The following is a 24921-nucleotide window of genomic DNA, read 5'->3' as shown; positions in this document are numbered from 1 at the left end:
CAGATTTGTTTTGCAATTGCCGAAATACCTGGTGCATACCAAGTTGCCAAAATATAATCTGCCATCCCCCTTTGCCAGCATGTGTGAATGTATGAACACATCGGGCAATCCATGGAAGTAAGGATCTGGGTGCCACCACGCGGCCATTGTGGTGAACCCATATTCCTTCTGGATTTTTATAACACTGATCCTTCGTCCAGGTCACCACCTCCTCTGTACTGGCCTGTGTCTGAAAGGTCAGCACGTCATTAATAGTGGGTGACGGGTCTGAGTAATTATTTTTCCTTAGTGGGAACAATGGCACCTGCATCCCCCCTTTTGACAGAGCTGCTGACTTAGCTGCATTATCAGCTCTGGCGTTCCCAAGTGCCACCTCATTCGACTGGCCTGTATGTGCTTGGCATTTGATAATGGCAAGTTTCAAGGGGCATTGAATGGCTCGCAGGAGATTTTCCACTTGTTCTGCATTTTTGATAGTGGTTCCTGAAGAAGTCAGGTACCCGCGAATCTTCCAAATTTGTCCATAGTCATGTGATACCCCAAAAGCATACCTGGAGATGGTGTAGATATTAACTGTTTGTCCTTTAGCCAGAATACAGGCTCGGGTTAACGCAAACAATTCGGCTTGTTGGGCTGAAAAGGAGTCTGGAAGAGAGGCTCTTTTGACAACATTAAACTGACAACATTACAATTGCATAAGCCGCTCTAGGTTGGCCCCTATCATTTCGTAAGGCTGATCCGTCAACATAGTACACTAGATCAGGGTTACACATTGGTACATCTGTTAAATTGATACGTGGTTTAGTCACTAATTCGGTTACCATTTCACATGAATGGGGTTCGCCGTCTTCTTCCGTGGGGAGTAGAGTGACTGGATTTAAGGTAGTACATCTTTTAATGATAAGGTTCGGATTTGATAACAGTTCGACTTCATACTTAGTGGTTCTTGCAGAGGTTAGGTGTTGGGTGGCACATTTAGTAAGTAAAATCTCGACAGAGTGTGGGATGTATAGAATGGTCTGATGATTTAGAGTTATTGTCTGAGCCTGTTGTATAGCATAATAAGCTGCTGCCAACGAAGGAAGACATCCTGGTAGTCCGCGTGCCACTGGGTCTAGTTGGGTACTGAAATACGCTATCAGTCGCTGCCTGTCCCCATGTAACTGAGTCAAAACAGATTGTGCAAAACCCAACTTGTGATGAACAAATAAGTTGAATGGCTTAGTGTAATCTGGTAATCCCAAGGCTGGTGCTGAAGTGAGGGACTGCTTAAGACTCTGGAAAGCATTCCGGGATACTTCATTCCAAATCCTTCTTTAAGCATTGTGAGAATATAGTAGATTCATTCCCAGCTCGTAGGTCTTGGACAAACCTCCATTTGTCACTATTGGGCTTCTGAACCGGAAGAATCGGTGTGTTACACGGACTTCTCATTTATGCTTATAGTGATTCACAGATCACAGAATGTAAAGTACTTGTTTTATAATTTTATTAAAAGGCTTCCAAACCCAAGATTTTTCCAATACACCCAAAATGTTGATCAAGGAGATCACCTGAAATATCTCAAAATCCCAATTCAAATATTGTACTGCCACTCTTTATCTAAAAAACAAATCCTCTTACTGAGCTAGAAGCTTTCGCGTCAAGATTTTACACCAAGGACAATGAGCGTGTACTCCCCCAGCCTGCAGCCTCGAGAGACCCACAAAGGCTTTTTAAAAAAAAAAGGCATTACAACTTCCCTTCCCCGTTCTTTATCTTACTCCTAGACTAAATTTATGTCTTTCCCAATGTCTTACCAATGTAATCAATGATTGCTTGTCTTCTTTCGACAAGTAAGTGAGCGTGTCAAATAAATTCTCTTTTTTTTTAAACCACTGGGACCATGTCTCAACAAACCTACCCTTTGTGCATTTCCTAGCTCCGTAACTTCTCATCCAAATAAATCCACACCTGCGTTTCTAACTTAAAATGTTTTAAACTTCCCACATACAGGACAACACTATGAAGGGTTAAAAAAAAACTTCACTCTGAAAAAGTGGGTGGAGCTAAAACAAACAGGCAGTTGCACCACCTTTCCAAACAGGTTTCCAGACACGAGAGAAAAAAAACACAGAAGCACTCTCATTCAAAGACAGACATTCACAAAAGTCTCTCTTTATTCAATAAAGCTTTTTTTTTTTGGCCAGCTTTATTTTTTTTTGAATCCATAAGTCACTATCAGGTTCTCTTTTTTTTACAGATTGATTTACTTCCTCTGTTAGTTTTACATGGGCTTGAAGAATCGGAACCCAGGCCTTTTCTATTACTTTCCTTTTTCTTTACCTCTTCTACCTGGATCTCTGTTTATAAGACACTCCTCTAGACATGTTGTTCTCTCTAAATTAAATGAACCATCTGGTGGAAATGGCCTGTTTTCACCCATTTTTTTTTGGTGGTCAATTGAAGACTGGCCACAATTCTGGAGCAGAAAATAGGCTGGTGTGCCCTTTTGTGGTGTTTTAACTTGCTCCGGCACCCATTCTGGATGATTAAGATTTTCCACAGTTTCTGATCTCACAATCCTTTCGGCCAACCGAGTTCTCTACGCCCACTTCTCCTGGCCGTTACGTGGCCTGAAAAGGCTCTTAATTCGGGCTCAGTCTGGGTGTGTGAGAGATGTTGGCACGAACCAACCATAGTTGATCAATCAGTCACTGTTTCTTCTCTTAATCAATCCTTGTTTTTCCAAATCACAATTTTTCCCTCGTGACTCTTCCCGTTTCTCTCATTGCAATGTCGCACAAAGGTATTGCACACAACAGTATAACAAGGACAACTAGGACAAACAACATTCACGCGAGTATACAAATCATAACCTTAAACTCTATCTAAACAAATAATCAATTCTCAGTCTGCATTGTACGCCACTACAGACTGAGTCCTTATCTTATCCTAATGAAACTTATAAAACTTATGGTCCCATTACCTTAACTCTTATCACATAAGAACCTTCGATCGATTAGCGCTTTTTTCCCCTAACCTTATCACATAAGAACCGTTTTCCTAATTAACTCTTATCACATAAGAACCTTCGATTGCGCTCTTTTTACCTTTTCCTACTGAAACCTTGCCCGGGCTGTTTCAAGATATTTCCAGAACCAGATCTCTTCTGCCTGCAAGCTGAGAAAGAAATGATCATAAAAAAATAACTTTAGCTTTTAAATATCGAGTCTTGTAGATTGCAGTACCTCCCCTGTGGACAACAGATTACATATGCGATTCAACAGTGAAGAAACCTCTTGTGAGCAAAAGGCTCACCTTGTTTTGGCCACTGAAGCCTTTCACTGGGGAGGCACTATGCCTGTATCCGTTTTACTCACAGGGCAGAGAGTATGCATCTCGGTGGAACCTCCAAGAAGCAACTGTCGAAATCTCGACCTCCAATAAACGACTCAGACACCTTCAGCTCCGGCAGAAGTTTCTTTAATTTACTTGCTAGCAAGGGAAAGGTCACACTCAGTCAATGGCTAAGTGAACACCTTCCAAATGGTACAATTTCACGAGATGTTTATACAGTAAAACCCAAGTTATGGCCTCTCCCTGTGTATTGGCTCTATCTCGCAGTCAGTGAATACAGATAAAGAGTTAATTACTACATCCTTGTCCTGACATGGTTTCCAGATATTTCCTTTTGTCAGGGTTATTAGTTGGCCAGCCGGCCATCACTCGATGAGTGTGGTAATGAGCTATTACCTGCATTGCATTGTCAGGATTGTCCAGTTTCCTGGTCAGTTATCTTTTTGCATCAAATAGATGAGGTCTGTACAAGAGATAATGGCTGATGGTTTGAGTACTTCGAAAAGGGTGGGGTGGAGTGGAACTGGTGTCGTATAGACAATAGGAGAGCACCATGGGCGGTTACTTGTCTCAGCAGGACTTGCCTCCCAGCTGTCTGGTGGCCATCAGCCATTTCAAGCCAGGTTTAGCTGTTTATGCAAGCCGACTGCTTGTTGCCGAAATTCCTGGAAGGACCAGGACTCCATTTTGTTTTATATTAAAAAGGGCACAAAACTACAGTGTGGTACAGCTTAAATAAAAATACATTTCCACATAGTACATCTGGAAGGTTATTTGTGTCTTCCTTCGTGAAGACAGAACCAAAGTATTTGTTCAATTGGTCTGCCATTTCTTTGTTCCCCATTATAAATTTACCCGAATCCGACTGCAAGGGACCTACATTTGTCTTCACTAATCTTTTTCTCTTCACATATCTATAGAAGCTTTTGCAGTCAGTTTTTATGTTCCTGGCAAGCTTCCTCTTGTACTCTATTTTCCCCCTCTTAATTAAACTCTTTGTCCGCCTCTGCTGAATTCTAAATTTCTCCCAGTCCTCAGGTTTGCTGCTTTTTCTGGCTAATTTATATGTCTCTTCCTTGGATTTAACACTATCCTTAATTTCCCTTGTTAGCCATGGTTGAGCCACCTTCCCTGTTTTATTTTTACTCCAGACAGGGATGGACAATTGTTGAAGTTCATCCATATGATCTTTAAAGGTTTGCCATTGCCTATCCACCGTCAACCCTTTAAGTATCACTCGCCAGTCTATTCTAGCCAATTCACGTCTCATACCATCGAAGTTACCTTTCCTTAAGTTCAGGACCCTAGTCTCTGAATTAACTGTGTCACTCTCCATTTTAATAAAGAATTCTACCATGTTATGGTCACTCTTCCCCAAGGGGCCTCGCACAACAAGATTGCTAATTGGTCCTTTCTCATTACACATCACCCAGTCTAGGATGGTCAGCTCTCTGGTTGGTTCCTCAACATATTGGTCTCGAAAACCATCCCTAATACACTCCAGGAAATCCTCCTCCACCGCATTGCTACCAGTTAGGTTAGCTCAATCAATATGTAGATTAAAGTCGCCCATGATTACTGCCATACCTTTATTGCACACATCCCTTATTTCTTGTTTGATGCTGTCCCCAACCTCACTACTACTATTTGGTGGCCTGTTCACAACTCCCATCTGCTGCAACTGTATAGGGTATTGGTGAGGCCGCACCTGGAGTACTGCATGCAGGTTTGGTCACTTTTCTTAAGGAAGGATATACTAGCTTTGGAGGGGTTACAGAGACGATTCACTAGGCTGATTCCGGAGATGAGGGGGTTACCTTATGATGATAAATTGAGTAGACTGGGTCTTTACTCGTTGGAGTTCAGAAGGATGAGAGGTGATCTTATAGAAACATTTAAAATAATGAAAGATAGAGGCAGAGAGGTTATTTCCACTGGTCGGGGAGACTAGAACTAGGGGGCACAGCCTCAAAATACGGGGGAGCCAATTTAAAACCGAGTTGAGAAGGAATTTCTTCTCCCAGAGGGTTGTGAATCTGTGGAATTCTCTGCCCAAGGAAGCAGTTAAGGCTAGCTCATTGAATGTATTCAAATCACAGATAGATAGATTTTTAACCAATAAGTGAATTAAGGGTTATGGGGAGCGGGCGGGTAAGTGGAGCTGATTCCACGGTCAGATCAGCCATGATCTTGTTGAATGGCAGAGCGGGCTCGAGGGGCTAGATGGCCTACTCCTGTTCCCAATTCTTATGTTTTCTGCCCTTTAGTATTCCGTAGCTCCACCGATACCGATTCCACATCATCCAAGCTAATGTCCTTCCTTACAATTGCATTAATTTCCTCTTTAACCAGCAATGCCACCCCGCCTCCTTTTCCTTTCTGTCTATCCTTCCTAAATGCTGAATACTCTTGGATGTTGAGTTCCCAGCCTTGATCACCCTGGAGCCATATCTCTGTGATGCCAATCACATCATATCCGTTACCTGCTATCTGTGCAGTTAATTTGTCCACCTTATTCCGAATACCCCTTGCATTGAGGCACAGAGCCTTCAGGCTTGTCTGTTTAGCGAGTTGGTAAGACCAACTCGCTAAACATGCTATTCACGTCATTCTCAGCATCGTGCATGCTCCAGAGTGAATCCACCCACAGCTCCAGTGCCGCAATGCGGTCCGTCAGAAGCTGGAGGCTGTTTCACTTCCCACACACGTAGTCGTCAGGGACACTGGAAGTGTCCCTGAGTACCCACATAGTACAGGAGGAGCATAACACGTGTCCGAGCTCTCCTGCCATGACTTAACGCTTAGATTAACCTGATTGGGCAACAACAATGTTAAAAGGTTACTTACTGATAAAGAAAAGAAAAAGAAAAACTACTCACCACTCACCAGCCAATCACTTACCCCCTTGGCTGTGACGTCACCTTTCGATTTCTTTCTACTTCTTTTTTGCCTCCCTGCTGCAGTTGCACAGGTAGGCCTCACCGACAGAACTCCCGCCTCCACAAACTCCCCGGACTCCTCGCTCACGGGCCTTTATAGGCCTCTGCCTCCTCGATCTCCCGCCTCACCAACGAACTCTCGCCTCCTCGAATGAGAGGGCATTTACTAAACTGTGGGATACTAAGACTGTGAGACCCAGGCTGAGCCTTGTTAACGCCAAGCTGCGCACATACACCAAAGAACTGATAAAGGTGATTGGCAGTGCACAAATTAACGTGTCGTATAACGGTGCGGTTCACGAGTTACCGCTGTGGATTGTTTGGGCAATGGCCCAATGCTGCTTGGCAGGAGCTGTTTGGAGAAAATCAGATGTGACTGGAACGACATAAAGGCGTTGTCATCGGAGGAAGATACATGTACCCAAGTATTGAGCAAGTTCCCATCGCTGTTTGAACCGGGTATCGGCAACTTCACAGGAGCCAAGGTGCAGATCCAGGTGGACTCAGATGCAAGACCCATCCATCATAAAGCTCGGACAGTGCTGTATATGATGAGGGAGAAGGTCAAAATTGAACTGGACAGACTCCAGCGTGAAGGGATCGTATCACCGGTCAAATTTAATAAATGCGCCAGCCCCATTGTTCCTGTGCTGCAATGTGATGACACAGTCAGAATCTGTGGCGACTACAAGGCTACGATCAACAGGGTTTCGGAACAAGATCCGTACCCATTACCGAAGGCTGATGACTTGTTTGCAACGCTAGCCAGGGGGAAGTTGTTCACCAAACTGGACTTGACGTCGGCCTACATGACGCAGTTGGTCGAGATGATGAAGAGACTTACGTGCATTAACACGCACAAAGGGCTGTTTATTTACCACAGATGCCTGTTTGGAATTCACTCGGCTGCAGCAATATTCCAGAGGAATATGGAAAGTCTACTGAAGTCCGTTCCCAGAACCGTTGTGTTCCAAGATGACATCCTGATCACCGGTCGTGACTCCAAGGAACATCTGAACAACCTGGAAGAGGCTCTACTGCGTTTGGACAGAGTGGGACTCAGACTGAAACGCTCGAAGTGCGCCTTCATGGCACCGGAGGTCGAATTCCTCGGGAGGAAAATCACCGCTAATGGCATCAGACCCACTGACGTGAAAACCAAAGCCATCAAGAATGCACCCAAACCGCAGACCGTGATGGAGCTGTGTTTGTTCCTGGATCTACTCAACTACTTTGGTAACTTCCGACCTAAATTGAGCACCTTACTTGAACCACTGCACATGCTATTGAGAAAAGGCAACAACTGGGTGTGGGGCGCATTGCAAGACAGAGCTTTCGAGAAAGCCACCAATCCGCATTGCTCGAACAAGCTGCTGGTACATTATGACCCATGTAAACGTTTCGTTTTGGCCTGTGACGCATCGTCATATGGAATTGTTTGCGTGTTACAACAATCCAATGAGTCGGGGAAACGTCAACCTGTCGCGGATGCATCCAAACGTTTGTCTAAAGCAGAAAGAGCCTACAGCATGGTCGAAAAAGAAGCTTTAACGTGTGTGTAACGGTGTTAAAAAGATGCATCAATACTTGTTCGGTCTGAGGCTCGAATTAGAGACCGATCACAAGCCGCTCATTTTGTTGTTTTCCGAGAGCAAAGGTATCAATACCAACGCTTCATCCTGCATCCAAAGGTGGGCGCTGACATTATCTGCCTATGATTATGTCATTCGCCACAGACCTGGCACAGAGAATTGTGCCGATGCTTTGAGCCGGTTGCCGTTGCCCACACTGGAAGTGGAAACGCCACAACCGGCAGATTTAATGTTAATCATGGATGCTTTTGAGAGTGAAGGTACCCCTGTCATGGCTCAACAAGTTAAGACCTGGACCAGCCAGGACCTGATTTTATTGGTGGTAAAGGGTTGCATCCTCAAAGGGGATTGGTCTGTCATACCTAAGCAAATGTGCGAGGAGGCCAAACCGTACATTCGTCGCAAGGACGAACTGTCTATTCAAGCAGATTGCATATTGTGGGGCAATCGAGTTGTAATGCCTAAGAAAGGGAAAGAGAAATTTGTGCGTGAATTATACAGCACACACCCTGGTATAGTGATGATGAAGGCCATCGCCAGGTCCCATGTATGGTGGCCAGGAATTGATTCTGAGCTGGAAGCATGCGTGCATCAGTGCAACACCTGCATGCAGCTCAGCAAAGCACCAGCGGAATCGCCGCTGAGTCTGTGGTCATGGCCATCCAATCCTTGGTCCAGGATCCATGTAGATTTTTCAGGTCCCTTCCTGGGCAAGATGTTTTTAGTGGTAGTGGATGCTTATTCGAAGTGGATCGAATGCATAATCATGCCATCCAGCATGTCCACGGCAACCATAGAGAATCTCAATATCATGTTCGCGACACATGGTCTGTCTGACATAGTGGTGAGCGACACTGGGTCGTGCTTCACCAGTCAGGAATTTCAGGAGTTTGTAAAACTTAACGGCATAAAACATGTAAGCTCAGCACCATTCAAGCCTGCATCCAACGGGCAAGCAGAACGTGCAGTACAAATTATCAAGCAAAGCATGAGGAGAGTTACCCAAGGGTCACTGCAGACCCGCTTGTCTTGCATACTGCTGAGTTACAGGACAAGCTCACAGGGGTCTCACGTGCTGAACGCATGATGAAAAGAGGTCTTAAGACCAAGTTATCTCTTGTACACCTGGATTTAAGTAATCATGTTGAATGCAGAAGACAGAGTCAACAAGGGTACCACGATCGCGCAACTGTATTACGCGAGATTTCTGTTAATGATCCTGTATATGTGTTGAATTATGGTCAGGGTCCCAAGTGGATCACTGGTACAGTCATGGCCAAGGAGGGCAACAGAGTATTTGTTATTAAGCTCAAGAGTGGGAAAACGTGCAGAAAACATATGGATCAAACAAAGCTGAGGTACACGGATGAGCCAGAGCAATCAGACAACCAACCAATCTACCAGCAGCCTTCAGTGGACTCAAGGGTCATCAATGAATCCGGAATTTCCATCACGGACTTGTTCAATAAACAAGGAATTCGAGAATTCCTGACATGGCCACTGCCACCCCCAACAAGTCAGCCATCCAGCCACCAGCCACAACAGACTCCGCACATTCACCCAAGGCCGGAATCGAACTGAGACGGTCAGCCCGGGAATGTAAAGCACCGGACCATCTCAACCTGTGAAAGGCTGTGCTAAGATCTCAGAGGAAGGTATTGTCATGTATGTACATGCTGTTTGTAGCCACCAGATGGTGGCATTGTTGGAGGTCACTGAGCAGCACGCACATGGTGCTGCTCTGGTATAAAAGGCCAGCCGTTTTGTGAATCAGACACTTTGGGCCTGAATAAAGCAGAAGCAAGGTTGTACCTTGCTTAGTTAAACAGTACTCAGTTTGAACCTTTATTGCGTACATAACAGGAACAGAATATTGGTTGGAGAGCGAGATGCACTCAGGGGACACCTCCTCCTCTTCTGTCTGGCGGTCACCTATTCCCTCTCTGCCTGCGCACTCCTTAGCTGCGGGGTGAGCACCTCCTGAAACGTGCTATCCACGTAGCTCTCAGCCTCGCGGATGCACTGTAGTGACACCGGCTCTGTTCCTCCAGCTGATGTCACTTCCTGCACACATGGTTGTCCACGACATGGGAAGCGTCCTGGAGTTCCCACATGGCACAGGATGCGCATTCCATGGGACTGAGCTGCCCTTTATTATTTTGACTATTAAGTAACTTTCCAGAAATTTAAGACTAAGATCTACCTAATTCATGTTATGAATATAATATATATTTAATAGTTACTAATTTAATATAGTATTAACAGTTACTAAGTTGATATAGTATTAACAGAATATTTTAATGTAGTTTGAACAATTACTGATCTCCAAGTACTTGCGTTATCCCTAACCAGCTATTTAACCCCGGCCCCTAATTTGAAGGGCAGACAAAACGATGTGACCTTTTCCAACCAATCAGCCAATAGCTGTCCTATGACGTCACTCCTTGATTTATTTTCTCTCTGCTCCAGTTCCCAGTTCGATTCGATTCCCTCCTCCGCTTCTCGCAGTCATGCAAGCGACTGACTGATAATTCAAAGTTGCCTGCTTTAAAAAACAATCAAGCAACATGAATTAAGCAATTTTAATAAAACAACACAGGCTTTTTTTTTATTATACTTTTTAAAATTTGAATTAATTGATAAGTCAACTTGAGCAACATTGGATTAAGAGGAGTAGACTGTTATCATTCTGCACCGACCCTGTGCTGATCTTGATCCAGGAATGCTTGCTGCTGCTATCAGGTGACTGAAATGGAAAATGTTCCATTCTTGGCACCAACACTCACCTTAATGAGCGCAAAAGTGCAAAATACAAAGCAGTTCCCTTGGAGACTTTGGGAGTATCTGTTTCTGTACACACAGGCGACAGTGACACGGGACACGCAGCATAGGGAGAAGGGTAAAATCATCAGTCAATAATTAATGAAAAGGTTCGGTTTACCTCATTGATACAGTTACCGATCGCCTGCAACAATACAGGTGGTCTCAGTAATCCAATCGCCCGCCCGCTGGCCGGTGGAAAGCTCCGCTTTGCAGATGGTGTATGTGAGCGAGTTCCCGGTTGAGGACAGACACTGGGGCCTCGCCCGCACTCTCACACTGCACCCCGCTCCATCTTTGTTGCTCACTGAATCGAGAGGGGTCGCAGAAGAAGGCAGAAGACAGTTGCCGGTCGATCACAGAGACTTTCAGAGGCCTCAGGCACGGCCAGAGGAGCGCCGACAGACAGCTCTCAGTGCAGCTTTTTCCAAAGGGCTGAACACGGCCGCATGGCATTTAATGTTGCCGTTCTGGAGTGCTGATCGAGCTGATCGAGCTGGTCGAGCTCCGCTGGGCGGGCCACATTGTCCGCATGCCAGACACGAGACTCCCAAAGCAAGCGCTCTACTCGGAACTCCTTCGTGGCAAACCAGCCAAAGGTGGGCAGAGGAACTGTTACAGGGACACCCTCAAAGCCTCCCTGATAAAATGCAACATCCCCACTGACACCTGGGAGTCTCTGGCCAAAGACCGCCCTAAGTGGAGGAAGTGCATCTGGGAGGGCGCTGAGCACCTCGAGTCTCATCGCCGAGAGCATGCAGAAATCAAGCGCAGGCAGCGGAAGGAGCGTGCGGCAAACCAGTCCCACCCACCCTTTCCCTCAACGACTATCTGTCTCACCTGTGACAGGGACTGTGGTTCTCGTATTGGACTGTTCAGTCATCTAAGTGTTCATGTTTAGAGTGGAAGCAAGTCTTCCTCGATTCCGAGGGACTGCCTGTGATGATGATGATGATCTGGAGTGCAGCCCGCTGCTGCCGCCATTACACACACCACGTGCCCGACAGGGGCTCCGCTGCGATTCTTCCAGCCGCTTTCGCCTCCGCAGTTGAGCGGGACCGGCAGCCAAAGAGCGGGCCGAATCAGCTGGGTGTGGGGGCGGAGAGAGAGGATAGAGTCCAAACCTGAGAGTTGATCGGAAGCTGGAGGGAAGCATTGCCTCAAGTTCCTTGCTCTCACTCCCCACACCTCGGATCTCCCACCATCTCTCCCAAAGGCACCGCTCAGCGCCGAGCTCACGGTCTACATCCCGCAACTAGGCCCGTACAGCGCAGCCTGGCCTCCAGTCGTCTTGGATTCCCTTGCCACTGGGCCAAGACCTCGCTCCGCTAAGCCCGTGTGGTAGCTGATGTGCAACCGCCACCGCTGCCCTAAGCGACACCCGGCGGGCAGGGGAAAGCCGGCTCAAACATCAAGGTGGCGGTTACACCTTCTTCTGGAAAGGTAAACCAGAAGAAGAACACCGCCCCCATGGAGTTGGGTTCGCCATCAAGAATGATCTGGTGGGCCGTCTCAGACTCCCCCTGCAGGAAAAACGAATGCTTCATGACTCTTCGGCTCACCCTAGCCCGGAACCAGTGCACTACGGTCATCAGCGCGTACGCCCCGACACTGGGGGTTACAGATGCGACCAAAGAGGAATTCTACGCCAGCCTCGAACACTCGCTGTCCCGAGTCCCAACGGGTGACAAGCTGATCCTCCTTGGCGACTTTAACACCAGAGTCGGAAAGGATACGGATCTCTGGGGAGGTGTGATCGGCAGAGAGATGGTAGGGAAAGCTAACTCCAGCGGTACCTTGCTGCTGACACGATGCCTAGAACACGGCCTTGTCATTATCAATACCTTGTTCTGTCAGAGAGACAAGTACAAGGCTTCATGGCAACACCCTCGCTCCAAGCACTGGCATCTGCTCGACTAAGTCATCATCTGAGCGAGGGACTGCAAGGACTCGCGCATCACGTGTAATCCTGGTGTAATTCCCGCCGAGCAAAAGAAATGGTGGGAAAACGAGAAGGAACATAAGGAAGAAAAGGGATGCGTGATAGTAGCTCGCACATATTATGAATTCAGCAAAAAAGTTACCGAAGCTGTCACAAAAAGAACGGAAGCAAACGCTAAGAAACCGCGCGCAAGTGCGACTGTATCACAGTCACCAACATTGCCAACAGCACCAGACACGATGGACAATGACAAGGACAATGACAGAACCATAAACTGGGAAGGTTTAGGGAAGGAGGCAGCAGATTATAACCGGAATCATGGGTGGGATGCATCACCCCTCCATGGCAAACCATTCTCACTTGCTCCTATTAAATCGGAATTCATCCCAGGAGCAGGACCGGATGTAATCCGGACTACACGTGTACCGTTCTCCCCCCGGCGACAAGGTGAAGTTGCTGCAATTACTCCCACAAATAAAAGCTAGAGAGAGTGATGCTGAATTTTGGCAAAAAAAAAACGAGAGAAATGCGTATCTGCCACTCTCTACATAACCGAGATGGGGAGCGGCTGGTACGGGCAAAAATGCAGGAAAGTATGTGGGAAGAGTTGGGCCAATGGTTCCGGGACAGAATCTGGGGCGTAGAGGTAGAACCCACGGCAGCAGTGCCAAGCCAAATACATGCTGTTCAGAGCTGAAGTAACATGCATGGGTCGCCCCGACCTGTGTGAAAACACCACCGCAGGTTGGGGCTATAACTAGGGCTGGAGCGCGGGGCCCTGGCGGAGGTGCGGCGAATGAGGGTACGGGGTCCAGAAGAGGCGAGGGCCCAGGGGCAGCACGGGTCAGCCCACACTGCAATATGTGTGCGCACTAAGTCCGTGCAGTAGATCAGGTCTCCAGTCGTCCTGGTTAACCCTTGCCACTGGACCAAGACCTCGCTCTGTCGAGCCCGTGTGGTGGCTGGTGTGCAACGGTCACCCCACGTTAAAAAAATCCACGCACAGGCATCTTCCACCCCCTCAATTGGAGTTCAGGACTGGAACATCGGGTCCTTCATTGAAACATCTGTGAACTCTTGTGGAAGCAGGTCATCCTCGTTCGAGAGACCGCCTGTGATGATGAACACATGCAATGGGAGTAGTCCCTATAAATTGGGGATTGATAATGGGAGTTAGCCAAAATAAAGGTGAATCCGCACAAGACTATGGTGAAAGGAAATGCACGCGCTTCCTAGCATACTCAGCGATAGCCCAGCCCAACAGAAATAATGTAGCCTTCCTAAAAATGTTTAAAGATAGGCTCAGCAGCACACGCCAAGGTATTCTTAAAAGCGTGTTAGTCACCATGCAAGGTGGCCGCCTTGGAAGAAAAAGCATATGGTGGGACAAACCAGAGTTAACTGCAATAAGCCAGGATATCGCCGCCAAGACTGTCGGGCACCACGGAAAGATAAGGGAAGAGTACAGTGCAAAAACTGCAATAGAGTGGGACATGAGGCAAAGGACTGCTGGGCACGGGAGGAGGCAGTGAAGGGCAAGGGCCGCAAGGCTGGTATGCACCGGCCAAAGAGAGAGATCCTGCAGAGACCTTGAGTAAAGAACAACTGTCGCAGTTGGTAAAGTCGTTCACTCCGCCAGGCGGCAGGGACGGAAGTTGTGACCTAAATCGCTGCAGCAGGCCAGAGGAAATAAGAAACTACAGGAGGTCAGAGACATTATTGAAAAGGAAGGGTGGGAGAGAAAGGGGTAAACACAAGACGATGACGGGATATGGAGAAATAATACTCAAGTAGTAGCTCCCCGACTGCATCCAGGAAAACCTATTAGACATATATCACGGGACAGGACATGTAGGGAGAGAGAGAACATGATAAACAGACTTAAGTAAGATTGGTGGTGGGGATGTGGTCTGGGCAGAGATGTGACCAAACACTGCCAACGTTGCATAATGTGCACCCAACACAACCCGGGCAGACCCATAAAGGTCCGAATGGCACATCAGCCCAGACCAAAGGGACCATGGGAAAATCTACAAACACTTGTCACAGAGGGAGTGCAGCGAAGGTTCACCAGACTGATTCTTGGGATGGCAAGACTGACATATGAGGAGAGGCTGGGTCGACTAGGCCTGTATTCACTAGGGTTTAGAAGAATGAGAGAGGATCGCATTGAAACGTATACAATTCTGACTGGGTTGGACAGACTGGATGCGGGGAGGATGTTTCCCGTGGCTGGGAAGTCTAGAACAAGGGGTCACAGTCTCAGGATACGGGGTAGGAAATTTAGGACCGAGATGAGGAGAAATGTTTTCACTCAGAGGGTGGTGAACCTGTGGAATTCTCTATCACAGAAGGCTGTGGAGGCCAAGTCACTGAATATATTTAAGAGGGAGATAGATAGATTTCTAGAAACACAAGGCATCAAGGGGTATGGGGAAAAAGCAGGAATATGGTGTTGAGATAGAGGATCAGCTATGATCATATTGAATGGCGGTGCAGACTCGAAGGGCCGAATGGCCTACTACTGCTCCTATTTTATATGTTTCTATGCTTATAAATAGATTTCACTGGACCATTACCCAACAGTGGAGGCAAAACCTACTGCTTGGTAATAATAGACCAATTACCTGCACAGGATTGCATCACCAATACTGTAGCCCAAATATTTGCATACGAAATTATCCCGCGATGGGGCGTCCCGCTTCAGATAGACTCCGATCAAGGAAACCATTTTACGGGAAAGGTAATGAAAGATGCCTGTAAATTACTAGGAATCCGACAACGTTTCCACATACCCTACCCCACCACCCCCCCCAAGCTCTGGGATGGTAGAACGGTCGAATCGAACCCTTAAAGCAGCTACAGCTAAAGCCGTCACAGAAACAGGTCAATCATGGTCAGATGCGTTGCCCGACATATTAATGGGTCTTCGAGCAATGGCCAACTGAACGATGGGACTGAACCCGTATGAGTTAATGACTGGACGCGCTATGCGCCTACCTGAAGGAATCTCACCGGGAGCGCAGAGCGAGGGCCAATCTGAGACCGAATTCGAAATTACGTAAAAATATTAGATGAGCAGTTGAAAGTTCTACGAAAGGAGGTCAGGGAACAACAGATCATTAAAGACCAAGATAACCAGAATGTAGAACCAATAGAACCCCTACAAAAGGTAGGAGACTCTGTAATGGTCAGACATTACCCGGGAGACCAGGGTGTGCCCCGTGATGGACTGGACCTCATGAAGTAATACTGACAAGCGATACATGTGCATGCATGGAGATGAATGGAGAGGGACGGTGGAAACGCTGGACCCAACTTAAGAGATATAGTAGTAATGGCCACTAACCCTTGGTGATGACCAAGGCCATATTATATCCTCACAGGAAACCGCAACCATGACGCTGCTATTATGGGTTGCCATTGGCTTTGGGCTTACCACTGGCGAGGGCAAACATGGGCGATACCACGGAGGACGGTGTACCATGCAGTAACGGAACAAGTCAGGAAAGCACAGGATGCGTAAAATGTGCAGAACACGGAAAACAATTCCTCTTCGTCAAAGGAAGTTATTGGGACGGAACCATCGCAGGAGGAAGATACTCGAATGGTGCCCACAACTGCACCCACTTCAACGGTGACAATTACTACGACATCGAAACACTGGGAATGTCCGGAGACAATCCCAGGTCCTAAAGGTGGACTGGTATTAGTGATCAATCATAGAATATTGTATGATAATGCACGCCACGAGCTCGTGCCTGTGGTATTGAATTCGGCACGGATTTATCTTTCCATGTGGTGTAGTCTACAAACGCAACAGCTAAATAAAACACATAAAATATGTAATAGACCAAGCTGCCCAAGGTTCAGCGATGCGTAGGAAAGAGGAAAACCGGTGGGGTAGGAGGAAAAGAAGCACACTGGGGGATGTGGGGACCGTGTTTAACACAGGAACTTCGCTAATCAATACCCGAGCTAGCGAGGCAGTGGACCAAAAATGAGGAAAGTTAAACGACAAACTAAAGCGGGTGCTAACACCAACAAACATTGAGGCTCAAAAAGGAGGTCAGCTGGGGATGGATGCAGCTGAAACCCTGTTGGGAATAACTCACATCCTAAAGGCACGTGCAGAAGCCACCAACCGGCTAATAGATACCAACACAGCGAATCAACGAGAAGTCAAAAACCAATTGCTATGTCATTCCTATGGGGCATGGGTAACTAGTCAAGTCTTGACCAGCTGTACCAGGGAGAGGTCCCAAGCTGGATCAGTAACGAGAAAGTAAAAGTTGTTGAGTCCAGTTCGTTGGATATATTCAAAAAGGAGTTAGATGTGGCCCTTACGGCTAAAGGGATCAGAGGGTATGGAGAGAAAGCAGGAATGGGGTACTGAAGTTGTATGATCAGCCATATTGAATGGTGGTGCAGGCTTGAAGGGCCGAATGGCCTGTTTCTGCACCTATTTTCTATGTTTCTATGTTTCTAAAAGGTATGGCCAGTAACCCCAACAGTCTGACAGCAAGCCAACTCTCAGATTGATCTGCGTATACCCCAGTATTGGGTGACAAACCACACACAATACCTCGGGAAGATCATGATGATACCAGTCATGGCCGAGGGCCAAAGACCCTACCCACTACACCAAGTGGAAAACATAGGTGTGAACCAGGGAAAAGCACACATCAGAGTTTACCCAATCTTCAGCTATGCCACTAAACAGGATCAAGCACCCGGGCAGGGAGAGACCCTGGGAGGAATATCACTAACAGGATGCAAGGAGTATGGAAACACTGTGATGTGTCCACACTCAGTAGGGACTGGTACTCAGGCACTATGTCGGTTTAATATTACCTCAAATTGCACTATGAAAGTGACACAGGCCCTAAATGAGCCAACCCACACTGCCCACCAGGGTAAGGGGAAATACTGTGTGACTACGAGTGAAAAACAGTATACCCACGGACCCCTTTGTATGTCCAATCAACACTGCGAGCCTATGTTTCCGCCTAGAATCCCCAACGAGTATCGGACACCAATATCTGATAGCGATATATAAAAGACAACAGATAGTTCTCAATGCCACGGTGAGGATAAAAGGGGATTTGCGGGAATACCTGATTCCTGAGGGACTCGAAATCCCCCAAACTCCCCGAACACCATTTAACCCAGTTAGCAGAGAAACTGGAGAAAATGGTGAAACATAGAAACATAGAAAATAGGTGTAGCAGTAGGCCATTCGGCCCTTCGAGCCTGCACCACCATTCAATATGATCATGGCTGATCATTCCCTCAGTACCCCTTTCCTGCTTTCTCTCCATACCCCTTGATCCCTTTAGCCGTAAGGGCCACATCTAACTCCCTTTTGAATATATCCAACGGACTGGCCTCAAAAACTTTCTGTGGTAGAGAATTCCACAGGTTCACAACTCTCTGAGTGAAAAAGATTCTCCTCATCTCGGTCCTAAATGGCTTATCCCTTATACTTAGACTGTGACCCCTGGTTCTGGATTTCCCCAACGTCGGGAACATTCTTCCTGCAGCTAACCTGTCCAATCCCGTCAGAATTTTAATATGCTTCTAAATTCCATTGAATATACGCCCAGTCGATCCAGTCTTTCTTCATATGTCAGTCCTGCCATCCCGGGAATCAGTCTGGTGAACCTTCGCTTCACTCCCTCAATAGCAAAAAGAAATCAGGGAAACTGGGAAGGAATTGAAACGTTGGACGCTCCCCATGGTACGGCAGGGTATGGGACTGGGGCATGAATGTCCAGACACATCCCATACCTTGGTATCCCTATAGGTAGTAATCATTCTGTACCCGATAAAAAGCTGCTGTCACAAATGCAGGTGATTAAGAGCCAAAAGATTGGCAGACGCCGCAAAAGATTGAGAGGTGATCTTATCGAAACGTATAAGATTATGAGGGGTCTCGACAAGGTGGATGCAGAGAGGATGTTTCTATTGATAGGGGAGACTAGAACTAGGGAGCATAATCTTAGAATAAGGGGCCGCCCATTTAAAACTGAGATGAGGAGAAATTTCTTCTCTCAGAGGGTTGTAAATCTGTGGAATTCGCTGCCTCAGAGAGCTGTGGAAGCTGGGTCATTGAATACATTTAAGACAGAGATAGACAGTTTCTTAAATGATAAGGAAATAAGGGGTTATGGACAGTGGGCAGGGAAGTGGACCTGAGTCCATGATCGGATCAGCCATGATCATATTAAATGGCGGAGCAGACTCGAGGGGCCGTATGGCCTACTCCTGCTCCTATTTCTTATGTTCTTATATTCTAATAGCCACGGGCCAAAAGAGGGGACTGAAGGGGGAGCACAAGAAAGATGGAGAAATAAGCTACAAGAAACCATAGGCCTGCTTTAGTTTGAGCAACAGCTTCTGTGAACAGAATTCAATAACAGCTTGTGTAGCAAAACAGAGAACAAGGCTACAAGTAAGGCAATTGTCAGATATGCTGATCTCAACTGCCACTTTCGTATAATAGCTTAAGGCAACCCATGGTGGGGGGTGACGGTCAGGCCAACTGTGTTGACCAAAACTGTCTGAAAAGTGACTGATTAACTGCTTACTGACGCAAACCGCAACTGACTACTGGGGTAAGCCATTTAGGACCGAGATGAGGAGAAACTTCTTCACCCAGAGAGTGGTGAACCTGTGGAATTCTCTACCACAGAAAGTTGTTGAGGCCAATTCACTAAATATATTCAAAAAGGAGTTAGATGTCGTCCTTACTACTAGGGGGATCAAGGGGTATGGCGAGAAAGCAGGAATGGGGTACTGAAGTTACATGTTCAGCCATGAACTCATTGAATGGCGGTGCAGGCTCGAAGGGCCGAATGACCTACTCTTGAACCTATTTTCTATGTTTCTATGTTATCTAAAATAAGGTGGACACCTGATTATAGCAGAAATGACAAACAATGTCGGCCGGCACGGACACGATGGGCCAGAATTGCCTTCTTCTGCGATGTAAATTTCTATGTTTCTATGTTTCTGTACTGCAAGTCTAAATGGAATGTTCTCAAAGGTAGCCGGAGACATTATAAGATGTGTTATATGTGTGTATAAATATCCATAAACTGTTAAACCAATTTGGAGAAGCTTGGCTACACACAGAGATGCAGGCGGTCTCTCCGCCCGCGTGCGAATAAAGACTGTTTGAACTCTCGCTATCAGACTTGTGTCGAGTATTGTAAAATATTCCACAACACTCCCTCCCCCATTAGAGGCACTGCAGTGTGCCACTGACCGGAAGGTGACCAGTTTACTGAAGTCATTGCCATTATTAACGTGTGCACAGTCATTTATAACAGGAATAGTAAAGCACGGACAGAATGCATGACTTTAAATTGGAGACAGAATTAGATCTGCAAACCCTGGGCAATTATCCCAGCCCTCTAACTCCGTTTCATCTGGGGACTACAGTTGGTTTTGACTCCCCTTGTGCAATGACACTGAAGGTCAACTAGTTTTAACATTAAAATAAAATTAGTTTGATTGTAGTCGGCTCTTTACTCTGTATCGAGGGTAAGTGTTTGATTCCCAGCAGTAACAATTAACACTAACATTTGCTGAGCATAATATTCATTAAAACAAGAATGGTTACAGAGCACCCATTGAAGATTCAGTGAACACTCATTCATTTGGTTTCAGACGGAGTTGATTGAAGATTTCCGGGCGTTGCGGAAGACAGCAGAGGACATGAAACTGTTTGACACCGACCTGGTGTTTTTCTCCCTCTACCTTGGACACCTCTTCGTCTTGGAGTTCCTGGCCTGGTTGACGCTGTCATATTTTGGGACTGGCTGGATTGCAACACTCCTTACTGCCTTAATCCTGGCAACCTCGCAGGTAAGGAGCAGCCATAACCATATAATCAGCTCAATGAAGGGCGTGGGCCCAAGCAAAATAAGAAATACCTAAGCAGGGCAGGGTGATGTACTGTGTTAGATCACTCCCCTTTTCTCCAGGGTGAAAACTCTAATTAAGTTTCATCGGGCGGGATGATCTCTTATTTCAATTTCAGTTAAGGATCCTGAAGAACACGAGTTTGGCTAATCCCAGTGAGGGATCCAGAAGGTCAAGGAGTTTAGCCAATCCTATTCCAAGATACTACTCCATTCAATCACCGACATACCCTCCCTTTCCTAGCCCTGCGCTTGATGTAAAGTGGGTAGGCAGCCATGATATGGGATAAAATAATTGCTCCCTCAGAAATCGATGGATTAATTAAGGATAGCCAGCTCACATTTGCCAAAGGAAGTTGCATCTGGCACATTTAAAATAGTTTTTTGAGGAACTATGGAGTGTATTGATAAAGGAAATGTAGGGGTCAATTTTTAGCTGGCCAGTTTCCTCCGGGCAGGCATTTAAAAGTGAGCAGGTTACTTTCCCGCTCATATCCCAATCCTATCTGATATTAAACTGCAGGATTTCGCAGCAGATGAGGCAACTGTCTAACGTAGCTGGGAGCCTCATTAATATATGCAAATCAGGGTCCGATTAAGTCAATAGAAGAGTTCAAAATTATGAAAGATTTTGCTAAAGCAAATGGAATAACTATTTCCACTGGTCGATGCGAAATAGAAGATATAAATATAAGATCATCGGCAAAAGAGAGGGAGGCTAGGAGAATTAAATATGTATGTTATACAGAGGGTTATTAATGGAATGGCTCACCAGAAACTGAGGTGGAAACGGAATCCATAATAGCTTTTTAAAAAGGACTGGATAAATACTTGGGGGAAAAAAGACTATGGGAAAGGGGCAAGGGGATGGAACTAAGTCGGAAGCTCTGTTTGGAAACTGGCACAGGTTCAGTGTGCTGACTTGTCCCGTTCTGTGCTGTAATATTCTGTAGATAATTCGGGGAGTCTCAGTGAGACTGGTACAAATCTCCCACATCGCCATGGCAATTTATTGTGGCAATCCTTGATGCTGTATCGCTACAAGGGTTTAGAAACTTCATCCTTTTGAGCAAGGGGAGACGTTTTATGATTCTTGAATATCACCTGGGCACCTGGATATAAAATACTGAGGCATTCTCCCTTGAAAATAACGCACCGATCCTACATATAATGAACACACACCTTCAGCATGTTCTCGGGGATCACATGCCTTGGTTGCAAACCTCGCCTCTGCAGTGAGATGGGTGAATGACTCCCATGAAATAATGTTGAGTTTCTGTCGGATGAACTGATCAGTGGTTGTCTTGGTGAGGAGACTGGGGGGGGTGCGGGGGGTGAGAGGAGGGTGTTTATCTGGGATGATCATTGTTTTTATTACTTTCTATAAAACAGTAAAGAGATTTCAATCGATTTTCCTAGCCCTGTACAATGCTGTGAAGGTGTTTCTGTTTTTATTGGATTCCAGGCGCAGTCAGGCTGGCTTCAACACGACTTTGGACATTTGTCTGTCTTTCGGACATCAAAATGGAACCACCTGCTACACAAGTTCCTGATCGGTCATAGAAACATAGAAAATAGGTGCAGGAGTAGGCCATTCGGCCCTTCTAGCCTGCACCGCCATTCAATGAGTTCATGGCTGAACATGCAACTTCAGTACCCCCTTCCTGCTTTCTCACCATACCCCTTGATCCCCCGAGTAGTAAGGACTTCATCTAACGCTTTTTTGAATATATTTAGTGAATTGGCCTCAACAACTTTCTGTGGTAGAGAATTCCACAGGTTCACCACTCTCTGGGTGAAGAAGTTTCTCCTCATCTCGGTCCTAAATGGCTTACCCCTTATCCTTAGACTGTGACCCCTGGTTCTGAACTTCTCCAACATTGGAAACATTCTTTCTGCATCTAACCTCTCGAAACCCGTCAGAATTTTAAACGTTTCTATGAGGTCCCCTCTCATTCTTCTGAACTCCAGTGAATACAAGCCCAGTTGATCCAGTCTTTCTTGATAGGTCAGTCCCGCCGTCCCGGGAATCAGTCTGGTGAACCTTCGCTGCACTCCCTCAATAGCAAGAATGTCCTTCCTCAAGTTAGGAGACCAAAACTGTACACAATGAAGGTTAGCACGGGGGAGGGGCTCTTAAGACGCACCTCATTTTAAAAAATCAGAACGCTGCAGGGTTTTCTGTAGTCAGTTCCAAAGGACTTTGCTTGGAATAGGTGCAGAGTATGATTATGTTGGGCTAAAGTTACTTTTGTTGCTGATTCTGACGCTGGCTAGGGTGACTTCAGCTTTACTTATCCCAGTCTTGGCATTCGCCCAGTTATGTTCCACAATTTGCGGTAATGTGAAATAAAGCCAGAAACCTTTAGAAACACTCAGCAGATTTTTTTTGTGTTTTATTCATTCCTGGGATGTGGGCGTCGTTGGCAAGGTCGGCATTTATTGCCCATCCCTAATTGTCCTTGAGAAGGTGGTGGTGAGCCGCCTTCTTGAACCGCTGCAGTCCCTGTATTGTTTTATGTCATGGTTTGGTACGACTGAGTGGCTCGCTAGTCTATTTCAGAGGGCAGCTAAGAGTCAACCACATTACTGTGGGTCTGGAGTCACATATAGTCCAGACCGGCAGACTTTCTTCCCTAAAGGACATTAGTGACCAGATGGGTTTTTACGACAATCTGATAGTTCAATTGTCACCATTACTGATACTAGCTTTTTATTCCAGATTTATTTAATTAACTGAATTTAAATGCCCCAGCTTCAAGAGTGGGATTTGAACTCATGTCTTTGAATCACTAGTTCAGGCCTCTGGATTACTAGATCAGTAACATAACCGCTATGCTACCGTTCCCGCATCGGTGGGGAGAACAGACAAGTTGATGTATCGGGTGTAGAAACATAGAGAATAGGATCAGTAGTAGGCCATTCGGCCCTTCGATTCTGCACCGCCATTCAATGTGATCATGGCTGATCCTCTAACTCAACACCATATTCCCGCTTTTTCCACAGACCCCTTGATGCCTTTTGTTTCTAGAAATCTATACCCCTCTTAAATATATTCAGTGACTTGCCCTCCACAGCTTTCTGTGGTAGAGAATTCCACAGGTTCACCACCCTGAGTGAAAACATTTCTCCTCATCTCGGTCCTAAATTTCCTATCCCGTATCCTGAGACTGTGACCCCTTGTTCTAGATTTCCCAGCCACGGGAAACCTCCTCCCCGCATCCAGTCTATCCAACGCAGTCAGAATTTTATAAGTTTCAATTAGATTGCCTCTCATTCTTCTAAACGCGAGTGAATACAGGCCTAGTCGACCAAATCTCTCCTCATACGACAGTCCTGCCATCCCAGGAATCAGTCTGGTGAGCCTTCGCTGCACTCCCTCTATGGCAAGTATATCCTTTCATAGGTAAGGAGACCTTTGTCAAGACATGGGGGTCAAAATTCAGTTTATACCGCCACCCGTTACCGACGGCGGGAGACGGCTACTGGACGGCAAAGGCCTACCTTCGACGGTAAGCGGCGTCCACACCTGCGCAGAAATTCAGTCGGCTCTTTGGCAGAGGAGCCAAGAGCTAACGCTGTAACGGCTAACGCCATCCGCGTGGTGATGTCATGCAGCGTGCAACACCTCCTTAGCGCCTCTACCGTGATATGTAGTTTACATGTCGGCCTTCCCAGCAGACACTCAGCCTGAAAAAAGTGGTGAATAAAAGCGGAACTCGGGCGGAATCGGCCAGAGAGCAAGCTAAGTTTTTTTCCATATTTTTTTCTTCATTTTTTCATTAGTTGTAACAATGGGGAAGTTTGTGTGTGGATCGGCGAAGTTTGAGGTTATTTTTTCTTCCCTTCTCTTCCTGTTTTCCAGCTCGCATGCCGGAAAAATTCAGTTGGCCTCCTGAGCTCTCGCCCGAGGGTGAGTATGCAACGCCACTTTTTCGCGCTGCTCTCTCATCTTTGGGCGTAAAAACTGAATTTGGCCGTTGGAATCTGCACCTACCGCCTGGCGGTAAAATCAGCCCTCAGGCGGAGACACCGCCTCAAACATGGAGGGACCAAATTTCAACCCCATGGTCTTCCAATGTAGCAACCAACCACAAGCCCCAGGAAGGAGCAGGTTGGTGTTTGTGGTAGGTGCCCTCCCTCTGTCAGGGTACCATGATGGTCAGGATACCAGGTTGATCTGTACCCTTGGTGTGTCGACTTGCTTTTTGTTTCTACCAGGCTCCTGGGCCACTGGAGCATGTTCTACTTTGCCATTCAGGCTTCCCTTTCCACCTGCCTATCTACCATCTCTTTAAGCTATTCACGCACTTTTTGTGTCTTCTATTTCTTTGATTTCTCTCATTATAACTCCTATTGTC

General features: G+C 46.5%; 1 protein-coding gene across 1 annotated transcript in view; it reads left to right on the top strand.

The window, feature by feature from the left end:
* Positions 1-24921, top strand: part of LOC139279654 (acyl-CoA 6-desaturase-like) — a 109934-nt gene that overhangs the window by 55727 nt on the left and 29286 nt on the right. Inside the window, exons 5-7 of the mRNA XM_070898761.1 lie at positions 20307-20504; positions 22026-22116; positions 24426-24473. Coding sequence (XP_070754862.1) covers positions 20307-20504; positions 22026-22116; positions 24426-24473 — 337 coding nt within the window. The remainder of the gene's footprint in view (positions 1-20306; positions 20505-22025; positions 22117-24425; positions 24474-24921) is intronic.

This window comes from Pristiophorus japonicus, chromosome 14, assembly GCF_044704955.1.
Source record: "Pristiophorus japonicus isolate sPriJap1 chromosome 14, sPriJap1.hap1, whole genome shotgun sequence".
Taxonomy (NCBI): Eukaryota; Metazoa; Chordata; class Chondrichthyes; family Pristiophoridae; genus Pristiophorus; species Pristiophorus japonicus.
The sequence above is the reverse complement of the archived record's forward strand: the minus strand, read 5'-3'. Positions and strand labels throughout refer to the sequence as shown.